General features: G+C 42.8%; 1 protein-coding gene across 6 annotated transcripts in view; it reads left to right on the forward strand.

Annotated features, from left to right (window-relative positions):
* The window catches only part of YEATS2 (YEATS domain containing 2), a 97,339-nt gene extending 79,553 nt beyond the window's left edge, over positions 1-17,786 (forward strand). For 5 of the 6 annotated variants that reach the window (XM_063101453.1, XM_063101457.1, XM_063101458.1 and 2 more), the window contains 10 exons: positions 1,905-2,033; positions 2,567-2,665; positions 7,094-7,196; positions 8,351-8,424; positions 9,980-10,059; positions 10,755-10,956; positions 12,530-12,756; positions 13,832-13,906; positions 14,642-14,715; positions 16,071-17,786. In XM_063101453.1, the coding sequence (XP_062957523.1) occupies positions 1,905-2,033; positions 2,567-2,665; positions 7,094-7,196; positions 8,351-8,424; positions 9,980-10,059; positions 10,755-10,956; positions 12,530-12,756; positions 13,832-13,906; positions 14,642-14,715; positions 16,071-16,179 (1,172 nt within the window). In that variant the 3' untranslated portion in view covers positions 16,180-17,786. The remainder of the gene's footprint in view (positions 1-1,904; positions 2,034-2,566; positions 2,666-7,093; positions 7,197-8,350; positions 8,425-9,979; positions 10,060-10,754; positions 10,957-12,529; positions 12,757-13,831; positions 13,907-14,641; positions 14,716-16,070) is intronic. The other variant, XM_063101456.1, reaches the window with a different exon arrangement.
* Positions 17,787-20,960: the final 3,174 nt, after the last annotated feature.

The following is a 20,960-nucleotide window of genomic DNA, read 5'->3' on the forward strand; positions in this document are numbered from 1 at the left end:
CTGGGGCAATTCACCAAAATGACGAACACAAGGGGAAAGAGAAGAGGCACCCAATACATGTTCTCGAGGGCTTTTTGAAAACACGGAGTTGTTCCTTTGACCACATACATGTGAATCTGCAAGAAAGGTGATATTGTAGACATCAAGGGAATGGGTACCGTTCAAAAAGGAACTCCCCACAGATGTTGCCATGACAAAACTGGAAGAGTCTACAGTGTTGCCCAGCGTGCTGTTGGCACTGTTGTAAAGAAAGACGTTAATAAGAGCGATGTTCTTGCTGAGAGAATTAACGTGCACATTGAGCATATGAAGCACTGTAAGAGCTGAGACAGCTCCCTGAAACACGTGAAGGAAAACAATGAGGAGGAGGAGAAGGAAGAGAGAGGAACCTGGGTTCACCTGAAGCGCCAGTGTGCTCCACCCAGAGAGCACACTGTGAGAACGAACCAGTGGCAAGGAGCTGAGCTGCTGCAACCCGTGCCCTGTGAATTCATCGCATAGTGGTATAAAAAAAGTAAAAGACCAAAACTGCTGTTCTGTTAACCAAAAATAAATAAATAAATAAATACTGAGGTAAATATTAAAAGAAAAAAGCAAAAGGGTTAAAAGTGAGCTACTAGGGAACTAGATGAGGACAGGGAGGTAAAGCAAAGGGTGGCTGGTTTTAGTTACGAGCCTTTTAGTACTTTTTTACTTCTCAACTGATCAGCATATAATATTTTGATAAAAATAAGAATTGTAAAACTATTAACACCAGGTCATTATTGTACTTGACTTAATACTTGACTGATTTAACTCTTTCTTGGGAATAGCCCAAGAAAGATTTTCTTGTTTAAGGCCTTGTTCTATGAAGTCTTTAAGGTGATGCCTTTCCTTAGCTCAAACCAAATTCTTTCCAGTGCCTTAAAGTATCTTTAGCCTCTGATGCTGTTTTTTAAGTAGTAGTTATGTTATAACATATGTTTATATTATTTGCATCTTGTGTGCTCTTTTTTTTTTTTTTTTTTTTTTTTTTGTGACCAGTAAGGGGATTGCAACCCTTGGCTTGGTGTCGTCCGCACCGCGCTCAGCCAGTGAGCGCACCGGCCATCCCTATATAGGATCCGAACCCACGGCGGGAGCACCGCACTCTCCCGAGGGAGCCACGGGGTGGGCCCTCTTGTGTGCTCTTTCACAATAAAGGCCCTTTGTGATTTTTTTGCTGGCCTGCAGAATGCCTAGAGTAGTTTTGTAATGGAAATAGGAGTATGGAAATTACCTTTAAAATAAAATGAGAGAGAACTTCTGATGTTTGAAAACTAAGGGCTGCACAGAGATAGGAATAGTGCTTAGACAGATTGAAGTATTAGATATGTAGGGATGGTGTGAAAGAGATGGAGATAAATTGGGACCAGATTAAAATCGATCCTGAACACTTTGAAGCTAATTTTGGAAATATTCTTGGGGCAGTCAGGCCCAGGATAGGTTTTTAGGTAGGAAAGTGACAATTTTCTACCTTAAAATACACAATTTTATCTAGTACACATCACAGCTATGTAAAAAACAAATTGTCATAGAAAACAAACATGGAAAAAAACTATCTCAAAACGTTAATACCAACTATCTGCAGTAGGGTGTGGGGTGACTTTTTCTGCTTTCTGTTAGTCCTGTTTTTGTAAAAAATTTCTGTATTACTTTCTGATTGTGGGGCAAGGACACTTTAAAAATAAGTCATCATTGTTCCATCGGTATTTCATTGTGAAATCTGCAGCGCCCACTGCCTCGTGCTCACAGCCCTTGATTTACCGACAGGGTAAATTTCCTAGGAACTTTCTCCTGTGAGGAAATATGAGTGGCAAAGAGGGCAGGAAGCTTTAAGGAGGCATCTGATCTTCAGTTTGGCCTTATCTTCTGATTTATTTTAGGGTTGTTAAAGATTCACTCCAGTCAGTCCAATCCCCAGCAGGCTGTCCTGACGATTCCCAGCCAGCTCAAACCACTCAGTGTAAACACATCAGGAGGTATGCAGACCATACTGATGCCTGTGAATAAAGGTAAGTCCTTCACCCATGGGCCTGACATATGGTGGTTGTCTCCAGGTCTACGTTGAGGGGGAAGTTTAATTTCTATCAGTAGGCAACTGCTCTTCCCGTGTACAGCCTGCCCTTTAGCTATCATGGAACTCCCTGGCACCATGAACTCTAGGGCACCAACTCTGGGACTGAAAGTAAAACTGAACTGAGCCATTGGCTTCTAAGTAGTTGCCCATTTCTAAGGTTGAGTCAAGGAGGAGGAACATTTTAAGCATTTATGAGGGTTTAGGTTAATTGGATTTTTATTTTCTTAGTCTAGTGACAAGCCCCCATTTCCACAGTTGAGGATATAGCTCACTTAACGTGGCACTAACAACAAACAGTCCAGCCTCTAAGATCACTGAATTAAAAAAGGACCATACCATTTCTGTTGTCCTGAATTCGTCTTTGTGCTGTTAGTCTAATATGGGGCTATCACCTGGGAGTTAGATCATCCTCATTAAAAATAATTTCTGTATTTGTTATATCCCCCCACCTCCTTTCTTGCCCTTCAGTGGTTCAGTCATTTTCTGCCAACAAATCACCTACCATTCTGCCTATAGCTGCCCCAACTCCAGTTGTCCCCAGCTCTGCTCCAGCAGCTGTTGCAAAAGGTATGTAGGATCTCACACTATTTTTGCCCAGAGTTGTGCACAGGACATTACTCTAATCTGAGTCCTGTGAATTTTTAGTATGTGTGGATCAGTCAGTTGGCAAATATGTACTGAATGCTCATATAGTAGACTTGACATTGTGGGAAATACAGAGACACATAAAGCATCATTTCTGCCGTTCAGGAATTCATAATCAGGTTGAAGAGAGTTGGAGTGGACAGCAAGCAGTGATTGATAAATGCAAAATAAGTGGAAATGATTGCTAAAGTATTGCAGTCTAGGATGTCTGATCAGGGTTGTTAGGGGGTGTGGAATCAAGGGGGCAGGACTTTGTATGGGGCACGGATTATAACCTGGACTTAAAAGAGTGGAGCTTTTTTAGCTGAGGAAAGGGCAAGGGGTATGCCAGTAGAGACAGACTCAGAAGGCTTGTTTGGGGAAGTAGACCAATTAGAGGGACTCATTTGGGGAGAATAGCTAAGGTCAAAGAGCTTTAGGTAGGAGCCAGACTTTAGCAAGCTGGCAGTGGGGGACACTCCTGACCACAAGAATAGATCCAGATATGGCAGTGAATTAGAGCACACATTTGACATCTATAATATCTCCAATGATAATAATAGTTACCATGTGTTAAGAGCCTACGATGTACCAGCGCCATTCCAGGTACTAGAATAAGAATGTATATCACTGATTCTTATTCTAGTACTTTGCCGTAGCTATTATGCCCATTTTGTGGATGAAGAAACAAGTTTGGAGGTATTAAGTCTAGATAGAAAACTAGAAAGCAGTGAAATTGGAATTTGAAATACATCTGTTTGATACCAAGTCAGGCTGCTCTTCAGGCATGCCAAGATCTCTTACAATAGTCTTGGGAAGAAGTGGATTTGTAACTTACTAAATGACCATCTAAAGCAGGGTTTGGCAGACTACAGCCTGCTGCCCGCTGCCTGTTTTTGTGAGTAAAGCTTTATTGGCTCATAGGAATGTCTGTTTGTTTACATATTATCTCCCCAGGCTTTCTCCCTCAACCACAGAGTTCAGTAGTTCCTACAGAGATTATATGACCCACAAAGCCTAAAATGTTTACTGATTAGCCCTTTATAGGAAAGTTTGCCACTGTCTGATCTAAAAATCGGTGTCAGTCCAGACCAGTACTTCTCAGTAGGAAGAACCTGTCATAGACCTGCCTCACACAGATTGTGATTCAGTTAATCTTGGACTGTTGCATCTCTGTTTTGATTTTAATTGAACTAAAATGTTGTACAGTAAATGCAAAGGTACTGAGCATACCATTTGATGAGCTGATAAATGTACCCATGTAACCAGTACCCCATTCAAGATATAGAAATTTCCATCACCCCATGGCCTTCCATTCAATTCCCAACCCCTGCAGGCAACCACTATTCCAATTTCTATTACCATAGATTAATTGTTTCTGTTTTTGAACTTTATATAAATAGAAACACATACCTTTTTTTATGTCTAGTTTTATTCATTCAACATAATGTTTTCAAGATTCATCCATGTTGTTGCTGAGAAGCATTTTACATCGTGGGAATATACCATAATTTGTTTATCATTTCTCCTGTTGATGGACATTAGGGTTGTTTCTAGTTTGGGGCTATGATGTAGGAATCTTACTTCTCTTGTAGAAGAGCTGTCCCAACCTGAAAAGGCTATGATTATGTAATTCCATAATTGCTTGAATACCAGATTAAAGTGAGTATACTTGAACCTATAGAACTGGAGTATATGAGCTTTTTCCGAGGACTTCCTTCTGTTTCTTAGTCTTGGAGTTACTAGGAATTGGAGGAATATGCATTGCTGACTGTGAAATTAGCAAGGTCACTCAATACAAGTCAATATACATAGAAAAATTATTTGAATTTCTATATACTAGCCACAACAATTAGAAAATGAAATTTAAAGAAAACATGTATAGTTGTACTAAAACTACCAAATGTCAGTTAATAAACCTAAGGAAAGATGGATAAATCTTACATACTAACAATATACTAAACATTTCTGAGAGAAATTAAAAACACCTAAATAAATAGAAAGATATACCAATACTAATTTATTGAAAGACTCGATGTGTTATCAGTTCTACAGCAAAAATGACATAGATTCAATATAGTTCCAGTTACAATACCTGCAGAGGGGTGGTGTGTGTGTGTGTGTGTGTGTGTGTGTGTGTGTGTGTGTGTGTGTGTGTGTGTGTGTGTGTGTGTGTGTGTAGAAATTGACAGGCTAAGTCTAAAACGTATATGGAAATGCAAAGGCCTAAAAGAGTTGAGACAGTCTTAAACAACAAAAAAGCTGGAAGGCTTAGGCTACCAGATATATATATACAGTCATGCAAAACAACAGGGATATGTTCTGAGACATGTGTCATTAGGCAAGTTCATCGTTTGTGTTAGCATTATAGAATGTACTCACACAAACCTAGATGGTATAGCCTACCACACACCTAGGTTAAATGGTATAGCCTTTTGCTCCTAGGCTACAAACCTGTACAGCATGCTATTGTACTGAGTAGTGTAGGCAGTTCTAACACAAGGGCTATGATGTCTCTAGGAGACAGGAATTTTTCAGGTCCATTATAATCTCATGGGATGACTGTCATATATAAGGCATGTCATTGACCAAGACATCATATGTGGCACATCACTGTACTATAAAGCTACAGTAATTGAGATAATGTGGTACTGGCTCCAGAATAGGCTAATGCAAAGAGAGCTCAGAAATAGACCTACCCATATATGCTAACCTGATTTATGACAAATCCAGTAGGGAAAGGATGGTCTTTTCAGTAAAGAGCACTGAGTACGTTGGATATACCCATTTGGGAAAACAGTGAATCTTGGCCCCTACCTTATACCTTCAACAAAAGCTAATTTGGGTTGGATCATAGACCTAAATGTAAAAAGTAAAAAAGCTTCTAGAAAAAAAATATGAGGAGTATCTTCATGACCTTGAGAAAAGATGTTTTATACAGGACACACAAGAAAACTAACCATAAAAGAAAAAAAGTGATAAATTGGACTTTATTAACATCGGGAACCTCACTTCATCAGAGGACATTAAAAGAGCAAGAAGTCAAGTCACAGACCCACACATTTGCAATATGTATATCTAACAAAGGAGACATATCCAGAATACACAGACCTCCTAAAAATTAATATGAATAACACTGACACTAATTTTTTTTAATGGGCGAAAACCATGAACAGGCACTTCACAGAAGAGGATATCAGAATAGTTCATAAGGCTATGGAAAATGTTCAGCCTCATTAGTCATCAAGGAAATGCAGATTAAAACCATAGTGATTTACCAGCATCACCAAACCGAAAGGACTAACAGTACCAAGTGCTGACAAGAATGTGAATGGAATTTGCACACACTGCTGGTGGGACTATACACTGATGTAATCACTTTGGAAACCAGTTTGGCAGTTTCTAACACAGTTAACCTCTGCCCTATGTTCCAGCAAATCCATTTTTTGGAAATGAGCGCATATGTCTACCAAAAGACATAAAGGAGTGCTCATTACATTGTCATTTAATAGCTAAAATGATGCTGACACACAAGAGTATGCATTGTGTGATTCCAGTTATTTGAAGTTCATAATGGGCAAAGGGTGGATATCTTTGTCAGGGGGAACTGTCAAAAACATACGGTTTGATTTGAGTGGCGGGTACACGGGAAGACTATTGAACAGGGAATGACAGTAAGGTCTTTCAGGAAAATGATTTGGGGCTGATGTACAAGATGAGTTGTCAGGAGAAGAGTGGAGGCAGGGAAGCTGGTGCAGAATCAGTCAGTGTGTGGTCATGGTTTTTTGATAGACGGAGACAGTCAAAGGAAAGGAAGGCACATGCACCTGAGAAATGACCATCTTCCATCAATTGATTTAGTAATATTAAAAGCCTGTTGTTATCAGCTTGGAAATTTCCAAACACGGTGGATCTAGTTTTTGCTTTCTGCCTTGCATTTCAGAACACTAAGATAATGTTGAAAGTTGATCAACTTAGCTGGAGAGATGATATCAAAAAGGTCATAATATTAGAAAAAGCCAGCATTGTATTTTAAAGTGGCATTGTTCAGTGGGGGCTGGGAGGGGGTAGTGTGCAAGGGATCTCACATAGCAGAGAGGATGGCCCTTTGAGAAATATCTAAAAAGCCATTTTACTGCCCCTACCTTGTCATGAGCCTGGAGTTGCTCCCCCTGAGACCCAAGCTAACAGTTCTTCCCTTGTCTGAGGCCGTGTGATGACAGGAGCCATCTCAGCCTCTTGGCTGGGTTCTTGCAGCAGCTGGAGCGGCAGTTTCCTCACTGAGCTTCACAGGAAGAGCTTTGTTTCTGACTGCACGTGTCCCTCCACCACTGGCCCCTGACAGCTCTCTTTGTTGCTCTTCCCTTGCAGTGAAGACTGAACCAGAAACAGCCGGGCCAAGCTGCCTCTCTCAGGAGGGTCAGACAGTGGTGAAAACAGAAGAAAGTTCTGAACTGGGGAACTATGTCATTAAGTAATTATTCCAGTCTTTTCTAAAGGAATTCTGCTTTGGGTGTTTTTACGATGCTGCTTTTTCAAAACCATGCCTGTGACAGCTGAGAGTGTATAGAGTTGTGTGTGTACATTGTCCCCATGCAGTGAACAACCTTTACGCACAGCTGAAGAGCCGTCATTTTATACAGTGACAGGACTCAGGGTGGCACTTGATTTGTAGCCTTAGAAGCTCCGATGGGATGACAGACTTCCCTTGAGTTGAGCTTGCCAGCATATACTTTCTCCACTGAGTCCTTGGGGGTGAAAATGCTATGATGCAATCACTCTGGGGTGTAACCATTTTGTGACTTGGGTATCCACATACCTGCCTACCTTCACACAGCTGCCTCTTTGTGGACCATACACACTCATTGCTTCTCCTAAAAATGCTTCCTGAGGTTTTCTAATTTCTAAATCGGGAACCCACAGCTGACCACATACTTTGAAGTAGCTCAAACTTCTGGAGACAGTAGAAACTCAGCCACTTTAACATGATAGATGGAAGCATGAACTGTAATAACCCTAAGATAGGCATTTGTATGATAGAACTTTTCTGCTCTAGCAGCAGTGACAGAGCAAAAAGATTATGTTGCTATTTAATTTTAAACTATAGATAAAATAAAATGACATTTGCGTAATTTGCCATTCCTGGGGTCTCACCTGTTTATTTAGTCTTAGCATTTTCTTTTTAAGTGTAGAACATGCTTTCTTTAAAAAGAAGGCTGTCTATGAAAAGAAAGACATGCCTATACAATGGTTTTAAATTAATATTCCCTTGGAAAGGAGGAATGTATACGTAAATACACGTGTACAGACAGTCCTTGACTTAGGATTTTTTGACTTCACAATGGTGTGAAAGCAGTACACATTTACTGCACTCCTTGACTTATGGTAGGGTTATGTCCAGATAAACCCATCTTAAATTGAAAATATAGTAAGCCAAATCACACTTTTGACTTGCAATACTTTCAGCTCACAATGGGTTTATCCAGATGTAACCCCGTTGTAAGTCAAGGAGCGCGCGCGTGCGAGAGAGAGTGTGTGTGTGTGTGTGTGTGTGTGTGTGTGTGTGTGTGTGTAGAAGTTGCTACATGTATTTAATTTATTGCCCTAATTTTCTTTTATCCTTCTCAGGATAGACCATTTAGAGACTATCCAGCAACTCTTAACAGCAGTAGTAAAGAGGATTCCATTAATCACTGCAAAAAGTAAGACAATTTTACTGAAGCATTTTTTTTAAGCTGTGAACTAGGGATATTGAGGTAATTTAAATCACTTAGTGATTTAATAATGTTAATATGTTAATACTGATGTGGCGGTTATTATTTTATGAGGCTTTAGCTAGAGAAATAGCTCATTTGCAGGTGTTTTAGAATTCACAATATCTTGGTCATCCAGATAGACTTTTACTGTTTTCACTGTGCTTGATCTGTAGAAGGAATTTTTTATATTTATTTTTGTATGTAAATCACAAGTTGTTGGTGTATATAATTAAAACTCTGCATTGGTTTTTAGCTATTAATGTTTATTTGTAAGGAAAGAAAGTAGCATTTGCCTACAGTGCGCTGGACCATGTGCAGGCTTGTTGCCTTTACTCTCTTACATAATCACATCCTCTCATGTGATAGGTGGTTCCGTCTTCATTTTACAGATGGGAAAGCTGAGAATAAGCAAGGTTAAGTAACTTGCTCAAGATAGCTATGGGTGGGCTGGCCGGTTAGCTCACTTGGGAGAGCGTGGGGCTGACAACACCAAGGTCAGGGGTTTGGATCCCCGTACTGGCCAGCTGCCAAAAAACAAAAAGATATGTGTGGTGGTGAGGCAGGATACAAAGCCAGTTCTGTTTGACTCCAAGACCATTAATCTTTCCTCTAAAACTCAGTATCACTCACTCTGTGGAAGTGCACGATTTTCAGGACTTCCAAAAGTGAATGCTGTGTTACTGCCCATTGTTAGCAAGATGGAATTGTTTGCTCTCGGCCCCAGTCGTTCTGACAGAATCAACAGCCCTTGCTGAGGGGCAGACAAGCTGTGGATACCTAGGTGTATCCTCATGGGCGAGATCTCTATGAACGTTTAGAGGGAAGGCGTGACACAGACACAGCTATCATGTCCCTTGCAGTCATGGGCAAATGTAAACGGTAGGCCCTTACACACCACCCTGCTTATTTTTTCCAACTTTAATATCAAAGAAATGATCTCTTTTTTTCCTCAGTGGAAGTTCAGGTGATCATTTTGAAAGAGCTCAAAGTAAACTTTCCATGATAGTTTCCCAGCACAGCAGAAAAAGACTCAAAAATTTCTCTCTCTTTTTTAAATTTAGATACAAATATAGACTATTAGAGCTAGAAGGCAGTTCAGAAACCATCTTTCCCAACTTTCTTGTTTACAGATGAGAAAAACTGAAGCCCAGAGAAGTGCTTTAGGTTGCTCAAGGCCACTTAGAGAGTTCATGGCAAGGCCAGGGCTCCTAGTGGAGTGTCATTTCCACTTATAATAGCTTCATAGCAGTAGATTACTTCTCTCTGCCAAAGAAGTCAATTTCCCCAGGACGAGTGTTGTTTTGAGTGTACACCAACGAGAGGCCTTCTCTTTTAAGGAGAAGCCCTTCTGTATTATGCTTATCTGGACTTGCCTGTAAGGAGCGTGTATGCAATAGAGAGGGCTGGAGAAACTGTCGGAATCGGACATGCCTCCAGCAAATAAGGTTGGGTTTGAATCATAACCACTCCATTCAGAGTTTGCTGAGTATGTGCGTTCTAGGTGAAGATGCCAGTTGTTTTTCTGCAAAGTCTGTGGAGCAGTATTATGGCTGGAACATTGGAAAAAGGAGAGCCGCTGAGGTAATCCCATGTCTGCCTGTTTGATGTGCACTGAGAGCCTGTGGGGAGAAAAGAACTGAAGCACCTGTGCAGTCTGGCCACCTCCATAAACCTTGTCCTATGGAGTAGTGAGAACATTTGCAGCATATTTTGTTAAAATATTTGGGGGTGGAATATCTTCCTCAGTTAAAATAGACTCATTTTTCAAAGACCTGTAACTGGCCTTTGAAAAGCCTTTTTTTCCCTGCATTGATAGAAACATCCCTCATGTTTTCTCAATATTTTTTATGAATTTCAAAATATTAAAATTAAAATGAATCCAAGTATTTATTGAGTGCTTACAGTGTGGCACCTGCTGTATTAGATATAGTGGGGATAGGAGAACAGGAAGTAGCATGTGCAAAGGCATGTTAGGAACAAAAGCGGCTGGTTTGGGGGAAGATGAGGAAGAAGGGAAGTAGGAGATCACAGGTTGATATTGGGTGAAGAGATTTAAAGGCCAAACCTAGGAGTTTCTCTATGAGAGGCAGTGGAAGTTCTATTACTTTTTTTCTTTTTTTTTAAACTGGGAGTAACACAGATTTTTTTTCTTAGGAAAAAAATGTTTCTAACAAGTTATCATGGTGATTTACAGCTGCACGATTTGTTTTAATACGCAGCTTTTAAGTTCAAGTATTTGATTATGGTTCAAAAAAGTTTTTTTGGTTTTTTTTAAGTGGCAAAGAGCAATGACGATGCGCAAGGTCTTACAAGAAATACTGGAGAAGAATCCAAGATTTCACCACCTGACTCCCCTCAAAACCAAGCACATTGCTCACTGGTGTCGCTGCCATGGCTACACCCCACCAGATCCTGAGAGCCTGAGAAATGATGGGGACTCCATTGAGGATGTGCTGACCCAGATCGACAGTGAGCCAGGTAAGCCTTCTGTGGCCCTGACCACCTCAGCCCCAGCAGTCTGCAGTGCTTTCCTTCAGCAGAGGTCAAGGACCTGAGGACTTGAAGAGTTGCTGTGGAGAGCAAGAGCCTTTGTTTACCTCATGCCATGTCCTCCCAGGACTGTACCATCCTTACAGAACTGTACATACCCAAGTATTGCAAGTGTCGTACCCCAGCCAGGAGTGTGCTGGCCCATGCCATCCAGCAGGCACACAGTTTGTTTAGGAGTCCCTCCCCAGCATTGTTTCTTCTTTGAAGACTCCTAATCCATATCCTTTCCTCCAGATGGAAGTGATTTCCTATTCCTTTGTGACCTTAGGTACTCCCTATAGACAAGTCTGTCCTGTTTCCATGAAGATGGGGCCTTTGTCTTATCTGTTACGCTGTCACCAAACCAAGCTAGAAAGTATGCTACCTGGTGTTAGAGGCATGTGTGAACAGCTAATAATGTGCAGATGAAATGAACTGAGTGTTTAATGATAATGAAACAGAGAGCTGCTGGGTGGTGGCAGGGTTAGGAGACAGGACATAAAAGGTATTTGGAGAAAAGAAGCATTTTGAGTTTCACCTTAAAGAATAAGAAGGGTTATTTTCTCCCCCCAGCCCCATTTATGTGGAAAAACAGAACCTTCACCTCCCAGTCTGAGGGAACCTGGCACACAGAGGTGGGGTCTTTTTAAGACTTGGCGTAAGTCCCATTTTCTCCGTGAAGCTTCCTGAGAGGCCTGATGCAGGATGACCTCTCCTTTCTCTGATCTCCTGCAGTACTGAACATCAGTACCATGAGGGATTGCCTGACTTGCATATCTGAGCCCTTCAGAGAGCAGAGACTATATTGATTATCCCCGTGCTTCACTGCTGCTATATCCAAACCATAGTACTTTACATATACTCGGTTTTCTGTTAATGTGCCTGATTAATTTGTTAGAGTCCAGTCAGTAAAAGTGAAAGGGCCAGGAGCTAGATGCTCTGCCACTGTCTTGCTGGCTGCCTGTAAGCCCGTCACATACCTGGTCTGGACCTCACATGCTCATCCGTGAAGTGGAAGGGGTGTGCTAGAACTGGCTTTAAGTCCTAAACACTCTTTGTTAGGCTTTGCATAAATCACCTTATTAAAGACTGGGTGCACCATATACATTAAATGTTAACAGTACTTCTCTCTGAGCAGTGAGAATATGTGGGATTTTTATTTTCTTCACTATGCATTTCCAAATTTTCCAGAGTTAAAAGATAAAGAGAAATCAGTGTAGACATTAATACTGAGGGGGTAGGGAGATTGCCTGGTTTTTGGTGGCAGAAGTCAGAATTATGCACTGTTTTGTCTTATATGGCAGTAACATCATATAACATAATACAAGATGCCCATCTTTGTGCTTTTCTACCTCAAGATTTACTAGTTCTCACCATTCTAGACCCATGGAATTCTAGAGTGGGAAAGAAGGTCAGCTCCCTTGATACTTACCCCCTTCCTCAGACCATTGGACTACTCGGGATTGGAAGTCCTCTCCTGTTGTCCCCACGGCTGTTGTAAGACTGATTGCCTCTCATTTAGAGTGCTTGTCGTCATTCTCCTCTGCTGACAACCTCTGCCGAAAACTGGAGGAGCTGCAGCAGTTTCAGAAGAGAGAGCCAGAGAATGAGGAGGAGGTGGACGTCCTCAACCTCTCAGAGCCATTAAAGATAAACATCAAAAAAGAGCAGGAAGAGAAACAAGAAGAACTAAAAGTCTACCTGCCACCAACACCAGGGTCTGCATTTATTGGTGACATCACACAGAAGGTAGGGGGCTATGGCCTATGGCGGTGACAGGTCACAGACCAGGTGTGAGATTCTCAGGTGTTCAGTCTCACACACTCAAACTCCAGACCTTTCTGCCTGATAGACTCTGATGTGCTCTCTGGGCTCCCACCTTCTCACATCAAAGCCCTCGGGCAAGAAAATTAATTGCATGTGGAAAGGTTGCCTGTTGAGCAGGACTTGAAGCAAAGCTGGCTAGAAATAGACAGCTTGTTAATTTTCATCTCCTTTTCTAAGGAGAAGACCCTTTCCTTCACAAGGCAAGTCATGACATTTCCAAGTTCTACTTCAGCAGGTAATCTTTCCCTGACGTTTTTATAACTCCCACATGCCCTGCCTGTGGTGTAGATGTGGTGCGCTCCACCCACGTTGTACAGGAGAGAATTATCCACCCCTGATGTAAAGCCACAGCTCTTTAACATCTGCTAGCTGCTCAAGAGCCAAAGTGATAGACAGTGTTTGATTTCACTCACAGGATGAAATGGAAAATGGGGCAGGATGCAATTTCTCAGTACAGCTTCTCCACCTCTTGCAGACAGATTCCAGACCTTCCTAAGTGCCGATCTCACTATCAGAATTCATGTCCAGTCCCAACCATGTTCTCCCATGCAGATTTTGGTTTAAAAAAACCCCAGAATAATAGCATTATAAACAGTCAGTCAGAAACATGAAAAAATAGGACAACATATTCTTCCAGTTGTTCTGTATTTCTTCCTATGAGTTTTGTCCAGAATGCTTGTAGAGCCTTTCTTCCGACCAGGCATCTCTTTGGGTGTCAGGGAAGTATGCTTGTTTGGAGAGAGGCCGTTTTTGTTTTTATTTTTATTTTTATTTATTTTTTTTTTTTGAAAGATGACCGGTAAGGGGTTCTTAACCCTTGGTGTTGTCAGCACCACGCTCTCCCAAGTGAGCTAACCGGCCATCCCTATATAGGATCCAAACCCGTGGCCTTGGTGTTACCAACACCACACTCTCCCAAGTGAGCCATTGGCTGGCCCCAAGAGAGGCTGTTTTTAATGTAGAAGTAGGAACTAATGGCTTTCTTCTGCTTTTGCAGATTGGGATCTCCCTGCAGCCTGTGGTGCTGCACAGGAACGTGTATGCATCGGTGGTAGAGGACATGATCCTAAAGGTGGGTGCCTGCTAGCAGCAGAGGGGCCACGAGCTGCTGCCCTGGCCTGCAGCACTGAGGGGCCAGCCAGGCGGGACGGGCGGATCCCAGGCTGTTTTGAGCAAGGGACATGGATAGAAAAGGAATAGGGATGACAGATTTTAAAATTTCTCATCTTAAGCTTTAAGTGGTTTTTTTCCTTCTGATTTTTAAATGAACTAAACTCAGAGTCTTGAAGCATCTATAAGAGTTTTTGTGCTAATGTTACTCTAAACAGATTTTTTGGTGCCATTTCAAGTGGTTTTTAAGAAGTATTCTGGGGTGAGAGTCAGTGCTCTCATTGCATTAGGAGATGGGAAGGACTAAGCCTGGGGTTTTCTCTGCCTGTCAGAACAGAGAAGCAGCTGCAGCTGTCCCATCCCTGGGCAAGGGGATGAAAAAGCCACAGCTCCTTTACCCAGCCTGATCCTAGCTCACCAGTTCCTTCCTGGTGGATCTCCTCTAGTAACGAGGATACCTCAGCAGCGACCCTCACCTGTTTTCCTTAAAACACTGTCTGATTAATGAAAATTACCCCAGTTCATAATTTCTCAGAGTCATGTCCTCTATCTTTTGTGGTTTAGTATTCAGACCTTTCATTTTTCCTTAAGGACTTTTTAATCCCTAGTTGCAGTTGTTTCAAAAGTTTGGAGTAGATCATGGGGAAGACGCACCCTTTCCTACCATTTTTGAGAATAACAGCATCTTCCATTGTAGGCTACAGAACAGCTCGTGAGTGATATCATGAGACAGGCTTTGGCAATTGGATACCAGACAGCATCTCACAACAGGTACTGTTGTCTCTGAAGTTGGTGGTGTAGGTGTTTTCTAACAGTTTAATTGCCCATGAAGGGCAATCCGGTAGTCGATGGAGTTGTCAGTGCTTGGGACATCCTCAGAGCCAGACAAACTCAAGGGTCTGCTCTGTCATCTTGAGAGAACCTCCTGGTTGTGAAAGCTCAGCCTTGTCCAGAGGTCTATGTCTTCCCAGTCAGAGACACCTAGGACTCTGCTTCATTACACTTTATAACAATTAAAGATAAAAACAGTGTCCATTACGTGTCAGACATAGCAAGCATTACATATATTACCTAGTCTATTTTTTATTGCAAAACTTTTATTCTCTTTTTAGAAATCAGAAGCTAGCCTTTGAAGGATAATCTTTCCTGGCTTTCCCAGCAAGTGTGTGATGGAACCTGGATTCAGACTCGGGTCTCAGTGGCTCTGAAGCCCATGGGCTCACCACCACTCTTGGCTGGCTCTGATTATCTTTGATTGGGACACTGAATTTCACTCTTTTCCCAGCCCTGAAAGAATGATAGATAAAATGGTAGTCAGGCCACATCCTGCTTTTCCTTCAAAGGAAACGAATGTTATTTTATCCCATTATGCTAAAGGCTGTCGTAAATTTATAAAATTGTAAAAAAGTACCTGAGGACATGAAGAGGCCTAAGTCAGAGATTAGGTCAGATTTCACAGGAATATACTACATCAGATAACGTAGAAGTCTTTAGAAAAAAGGAAGGGGACAGTGAGTTCCAGTCATGCCACTTACTCTCCTGCTTGAGATCCAGGATGAGCCGAGTGCCTTCCATGGCCCTGCTCACCTCCGTGGCCCGAATTCTGGAGATGATGCGACTTGGGTGCTTTGGATGAGAACGTTTAACATCACACTTGGCCTGGCATGACTCCATCTCCTATCTTTCCAGAGACAGGAAGTATGGTGCCAGAGTTCTGTGGTGCTTTGACTCAGTTTTCAGTCTGCTATGACTGAATTACAAACATATCATTCTGTTCTTCTGTCCACTTTACTGCTTTTCTCTTTCCTCAGTTCTCAGTCTTTTTTCTTAATCATTCAACCAACTTGAAATCTTTCTCATGCCTGTGACTGGGAAGTCATATTTGATCCCTGAATAGGTCTGTGACTGAGGGTAGACCAGATGTCTTGCCAAAATTGCAAGGAATTAATGGGAAGATAGAGAGTATGCACCTTGCTCTCCCTAACCCACAGTCGCCCTAAGCCAGGCCTTGTCACTCATCATTGTCCCCTTCCATAAGGCCTGTGCAGGGGATAGTCCCTTGGGTAAATAAATTATTAGATATACTTAAGAGAATTACACCTAATACCCTTTGTTTTTTGGACCAGGATTCCCAAAGAAATTTCTGTGAGTAATATTCATCAGGCCATTTGCAACATTCCCTTCCTGGACTTCCTCACAAACAAGCACATGGGGGTACTGAACGAGGATCAGTGAACAGAATGCAGCTGCCCCTAGAAAAGCGGGATTTGAAGGCGCATCCGGAGCATGGGAACCGCGGTGACTCTCGTGTTTGGGGAAGGAGGTGGTTTTCTGTGGGCCTCAGAGTATCGTGGCTGCTGAACCATTGCCTCTGCCTAAACCAGTGTAATGCCAGAGTGTTCAGTTCCAGATGAAATCCTTTCAGGACAGAAGTCTGTTTCTGGAGTGAAGCTGAGGGTGGACGCATGCTTTGTCAGCTGCCATTTCTCCACTCTGTATAAAGCCTCCATGAAGGGGTCTCAGAGTTGGGCCAGGACCTTCTCTCTTCTGGGTATACTCGGGGGGCACTTTGGGCCTGATTCCCCAGGAAATGGAAAATGAGTCTGGCAGGCTAGCAATCCCACCTGCCCCGTGGGCTGGGGTTCCAGGCAGCTCCAGCAGCCACCCTGACAAGGGATTGGGCGGCAGCACTCAGCGAGTGGTTCTCTGCTCCTGCCTGGCCTCTGTGCTCTTAGCCCAGGGGTCAGCTGCAGGCAGAGGTAATGCATGTGAAACCACAAAGGCCTGCAAGGCTGCAGACGGAGCAGGATTCTCTCTTCACGGAGCACAGGAGCATTACTACAACCAGTGTCAAAGCAATGTCCAGGGATGGACAGATCTCAGCATAGGAGGAGGTTTCACTGTGGCCCAGGAAACTTAATATGTTAGTAAGAGACAACATCCACAAACCCCAGGCACTTGGCAGAATCGTACCAGCTGTACACCCGTGTGCCGAGCAGGTAGCTGCTGCATGGTCTGCAGGAGCTTCTGCTGCTGAATCCATGGTGGTGGCCAGTCGGGCGCAGCCCCCTGGACAGGCTGTGCTGGGATTGTTGGTCCTACCCATGGATTTAATATCCTGCTCTTCTCTGTTGAGCTTTTCCCCTCAAGAAGAAAAGTCTTTAAAAGAAACACCTATGAGTGCCTTAAAGTTGGAAAAATAACTGCCCAACCCAGAGACAGGGAAGCCAGTGCTCAGAAGCAGTGAGAATAGATTGTGCCCAAACAAAGCCCCTCAGTGGGAGGGAGGAGCAGGCAGAAGGAGGGAGGCTGGCAGGGCCACCGCGTGACGTCCAGTTCCACTGACAGTACTCTACCCAGTCTTCCTACCTGGCCGGTGTGGAAGGCCAAGGAAAGACTTATTCTCAGTTTGAAACCTGCTTTTACTCTGCTCAAAAAAATTTGAAAATTGAGTCAAACTTATCCAAGCAACATAATTCATGTTTTTATGGGTCTCATAAATGCTTGAGTCGGGAAAATAAGGCAGGGCAGGGAGGTGACTGGATAAAATCTGTCTTTTTAATTCAGCATTTGAGGGTTGCAAATGCAGAAGGAATCTGTTCTGTCAGGCATAGCGTATGCTCTGGCTTAATGAAATAGTTTAGTACCCAAGGCTCAAATACTCTATATGACCTACATATAAGTAAGGTTGATAAGCAAGTGTATAGACTCGTTCAGCAAGTGGACTATGAGTGAGATCTACAGATGAATGATTTGATCCAAATGAAAACAAATTCATTTATTACAGGTAGGAAAGCCTAACAATGATCTTTGCAAAAGAAATATTAAATGATTTAACAGTCTGTGTGTGTGTTAATGTTTCAAATGTATTTGTATCATAATATGTAACATAATTGTAACAGAAATGCCACAATAAATCTTTTAGTATTTGTGATGGGTTTTTCTGAGTTGGAAGCACTGAGGGTTCTTTTTGCATCAGGTCAGAAAGCACTAGAAGAGGGCAAAGGTATAGATTTTTATTTGTGTGTTTAAATGTATTCTTCTACTTCTTTCCAAAAAGAATTTGCAACTATGCAAGATGAAGGATTACAGTTACATAAAACCTTATAAAAAATGTTGGAAGGTACATGTTGACCCTGGACATAATTATTTCTGACAGCTTGGGACAAAGGAAAACTGCACAAATGAGCTCGGAGTTTCCTCAAAGCCAAGGCAAAGAGGGAAACAGCTCCTGTTATCTAACAGAGAAACATACTGGTTTATCTGGCAAGATAAAACTGGTCTGTGCTGAGGAGGAAAGAAGTTCTTCCTATGACAGTCCTTATGCTGTGACCATCTGTTATCATGGCTAAAAAATAACAAATAGTGCAGAAACATAAGAGCTAAAAGGCTTTGAAAGCTTTGGTTCTGTAAAGGCAGGAATTTCTATAGGGAGGCATTGTGATACAGTCTAAGTATGTAGCTCTCTGGGGACCAGTCCTCACTTAGGGTCAAAATCGAGAGAGTTGAATAGTCTGGAGGAGTGAGGATTGGGGCATGCTTAGGCTCATCTTCCTGAATGTTAATTATCTGAGCCAGGGTTTGACAGGGGCCACAGAGCAAAGAGCAATGTCATAGGCAGTGCCTTAAATGGGGGCTTCATGTTAGTGACTGAAGGAGCCCTGTGTGAATGGGGCCAACAGAGTCAGCTTCCGGGCCTTGTCTTGACCCTGTTCAAAGGGGAAGTTCTTCTGTCTCCCTGGGGTACCTTTTCTCTGAAGCTGCTTTTTAGAGTTTGGTCTAATGTCCCGGGGTTCTGCAGCATGGAGCACGAGAGAGGTGGGATCTTGGCCTGAATGGCTGTGAGCCCCCCAACTTGTTTAAAGGGCCTCAGTGCACCCCCCAGCCCATTGAGGCAACTACTGCAGTGGTAACTGTGGTTCTGGAATAATTAATGTAAAACACTTGCTTTTGGCTGAAAGTAGCTAGCAGATTGAACTGCTTTTTATTTTCAAAAACTTTTACAGAATTAATACAAAAATGCTTATTTTCTAGAAATTTTGCCAATATGTAAAAAAGTAAAAATTACCCATGACCCCATTCTCAAAGATAATCACTGTTAATATTCCAGTGCATGTCCTGTCTTCATCTGTGTGTATTATACACATGTGTAAGATAGCTAAGGGATGGGACCACATGGCTGAGACTGTGGTCTTAGCTGCTTCTTGGGTCACTACCTGAGATGATGTTAGGCTAACTCAGACCTAGAGTGAGTGGGTGCGAGTTTCTTCTGAACCCAGATGTAATCATTAGTGAAGCCTAACAAGGAAGGCTGTTGAGTTAGGGTTTTTGTGAAAAGCTGTCTATTGTACACTGCAGAAAGGTTCCCAGGCCATGCAGTTTGCCTTCCAGAAGCCAGGCCTGTCTGAAGGCAGGGGGTAGGGAGGGTGTGGGGACTTCAACTGTTACCACAGCAACACATTGCCAGGAAGGCGCAGGTCAGGTGTGTCCTGGCAGAAGCAGCAGAGCTGATCAGTCCCTCATGGCAAAAGAATGAATGGGCTTCCCAGGCAGGCTCTGGGGAGGGAAGAGCACTGCCAGCCATGCAGTGTGACGGAGGGCAGGGGGTGGTGACTGGCGGTGAGTACAGGGCAGGCAGCAAGTTGGAGAATGTTAGTGGCAACAGATGGGAACAGAGCTGGCTCCTTGGGGAGGTGGGAAGGGGGTGTTTAGGCAGGAAAAAATAATTCTAACAGCTGTGCTTTGTTGGCTATTTACTGTACTAAGCACTCTGCACATAAACACAAATGCTCTTAGCAAACCAGCAAGGTGTTGGTGGTAGTGTTCTCACTCTACAGATGAAAAAACGGAAGTTCAAATTGCTCACACTGATGGTATCTGAGCCCAAGACAAGCTTCAAAGGCAGGCCATTTATCCTAGGCTCCTGGGTGAGGGTTGGAGAGATGGGTAAAGTGAAAGAGGGAAGGTCGATGCGTTCTGTGAAATGCTACATATAACACCAGTGTAGACTACAGCCCACAATGAGAAGTGCTTAGGGTTGACAAGCCTCCAAAGCATGCTAGCACAGGCATGCTACATCAAAGTCCTTATTACCGAGAGACAGGATAAAAGGAAAAGTGTGAGAAGGCTTTCATGTTTATAATTTAAGAAAGATATTAAGAAATTGAAACAGTACATTTTTGCATTTGAGTAAAATCTGAGATTGTACAGTTCATCTGTTCATTTCCCACAGAATGCCCAGCAGGCAGTCTCTTAGAAACACCTCACATGCAAACCAATGAAATAATAGAACCGTTTGTGTAAGCATATGGTTTTGGTCCTTCCCTTTAGTGATTCATCAGAGCCTTGCCTTTGCTGGCATGAGGGGGAGGGCTGTGCCTGCCAGAGCCAGCACCGCTGAGGGACGCTGCCAGGGCAGCCTGAGTTGGAAGCACAGCCCCACCTGTGTCCGCAGTGGCTCTGAAACCTGAGTGCCACCGCCTGTGGCTTAGATGCTCCTCAGAATATGAGCCACTTGTGGCTGGAGAGGAAGAAAGATCAAGGGGAAATCCTTAGGTTTCCTTACAAAAAACTCCATGCTTGTGCCTCTAATCTTTACGAAGGGACGCAAACCCCTGCAAATGTTCAGAGGGCTGCTGTGCAAAGAAAGGACCAGGTTTGCTCCACACAGCCATGCTGACCAGAACTTAACAGAGAAAGGAGAAAGCTTTCCAAAGACAATGAGCTCCCTCCTCAACAGGCGGTGAGCTCCCAGTCACTGTACATGTGAGAGGGTAAGGGTTGGTGTAGACATTTTAAGGTCTTTCAAGGAATGAGGCAAATGCCACTTTCCCTAAGATGCTCAAAATTCTTAGCCAGTGTATATGGTAATGCCCTTCTATTCACCCATGTTAGGGGGAAAAACTGAAATTAGTAATAAAATGTGGGGTTCAGTCTTTAGAAACCTCCCACAAGGGTCAGTGTTATTCTTCATTCAATACTTCACCCATCCCAAGAAATGTTTTGTTAATGCATTA

This window comes from Cynocephalus volans, chromosome 1, assembly GCF_027409185.1.
Source record: "Cynocephalus volans isolate mCynVol1 chromosome 1, mCynVol1.pri, whole genome shotgun sequence".
Taxonomy (NCBI): domain Eukaryota; kingdom Metazoa; phylum Chordata; class Mammalia; order Dermoptera; family Cynocephalidae; genus Cynocephalus; species Cynocephalus volans.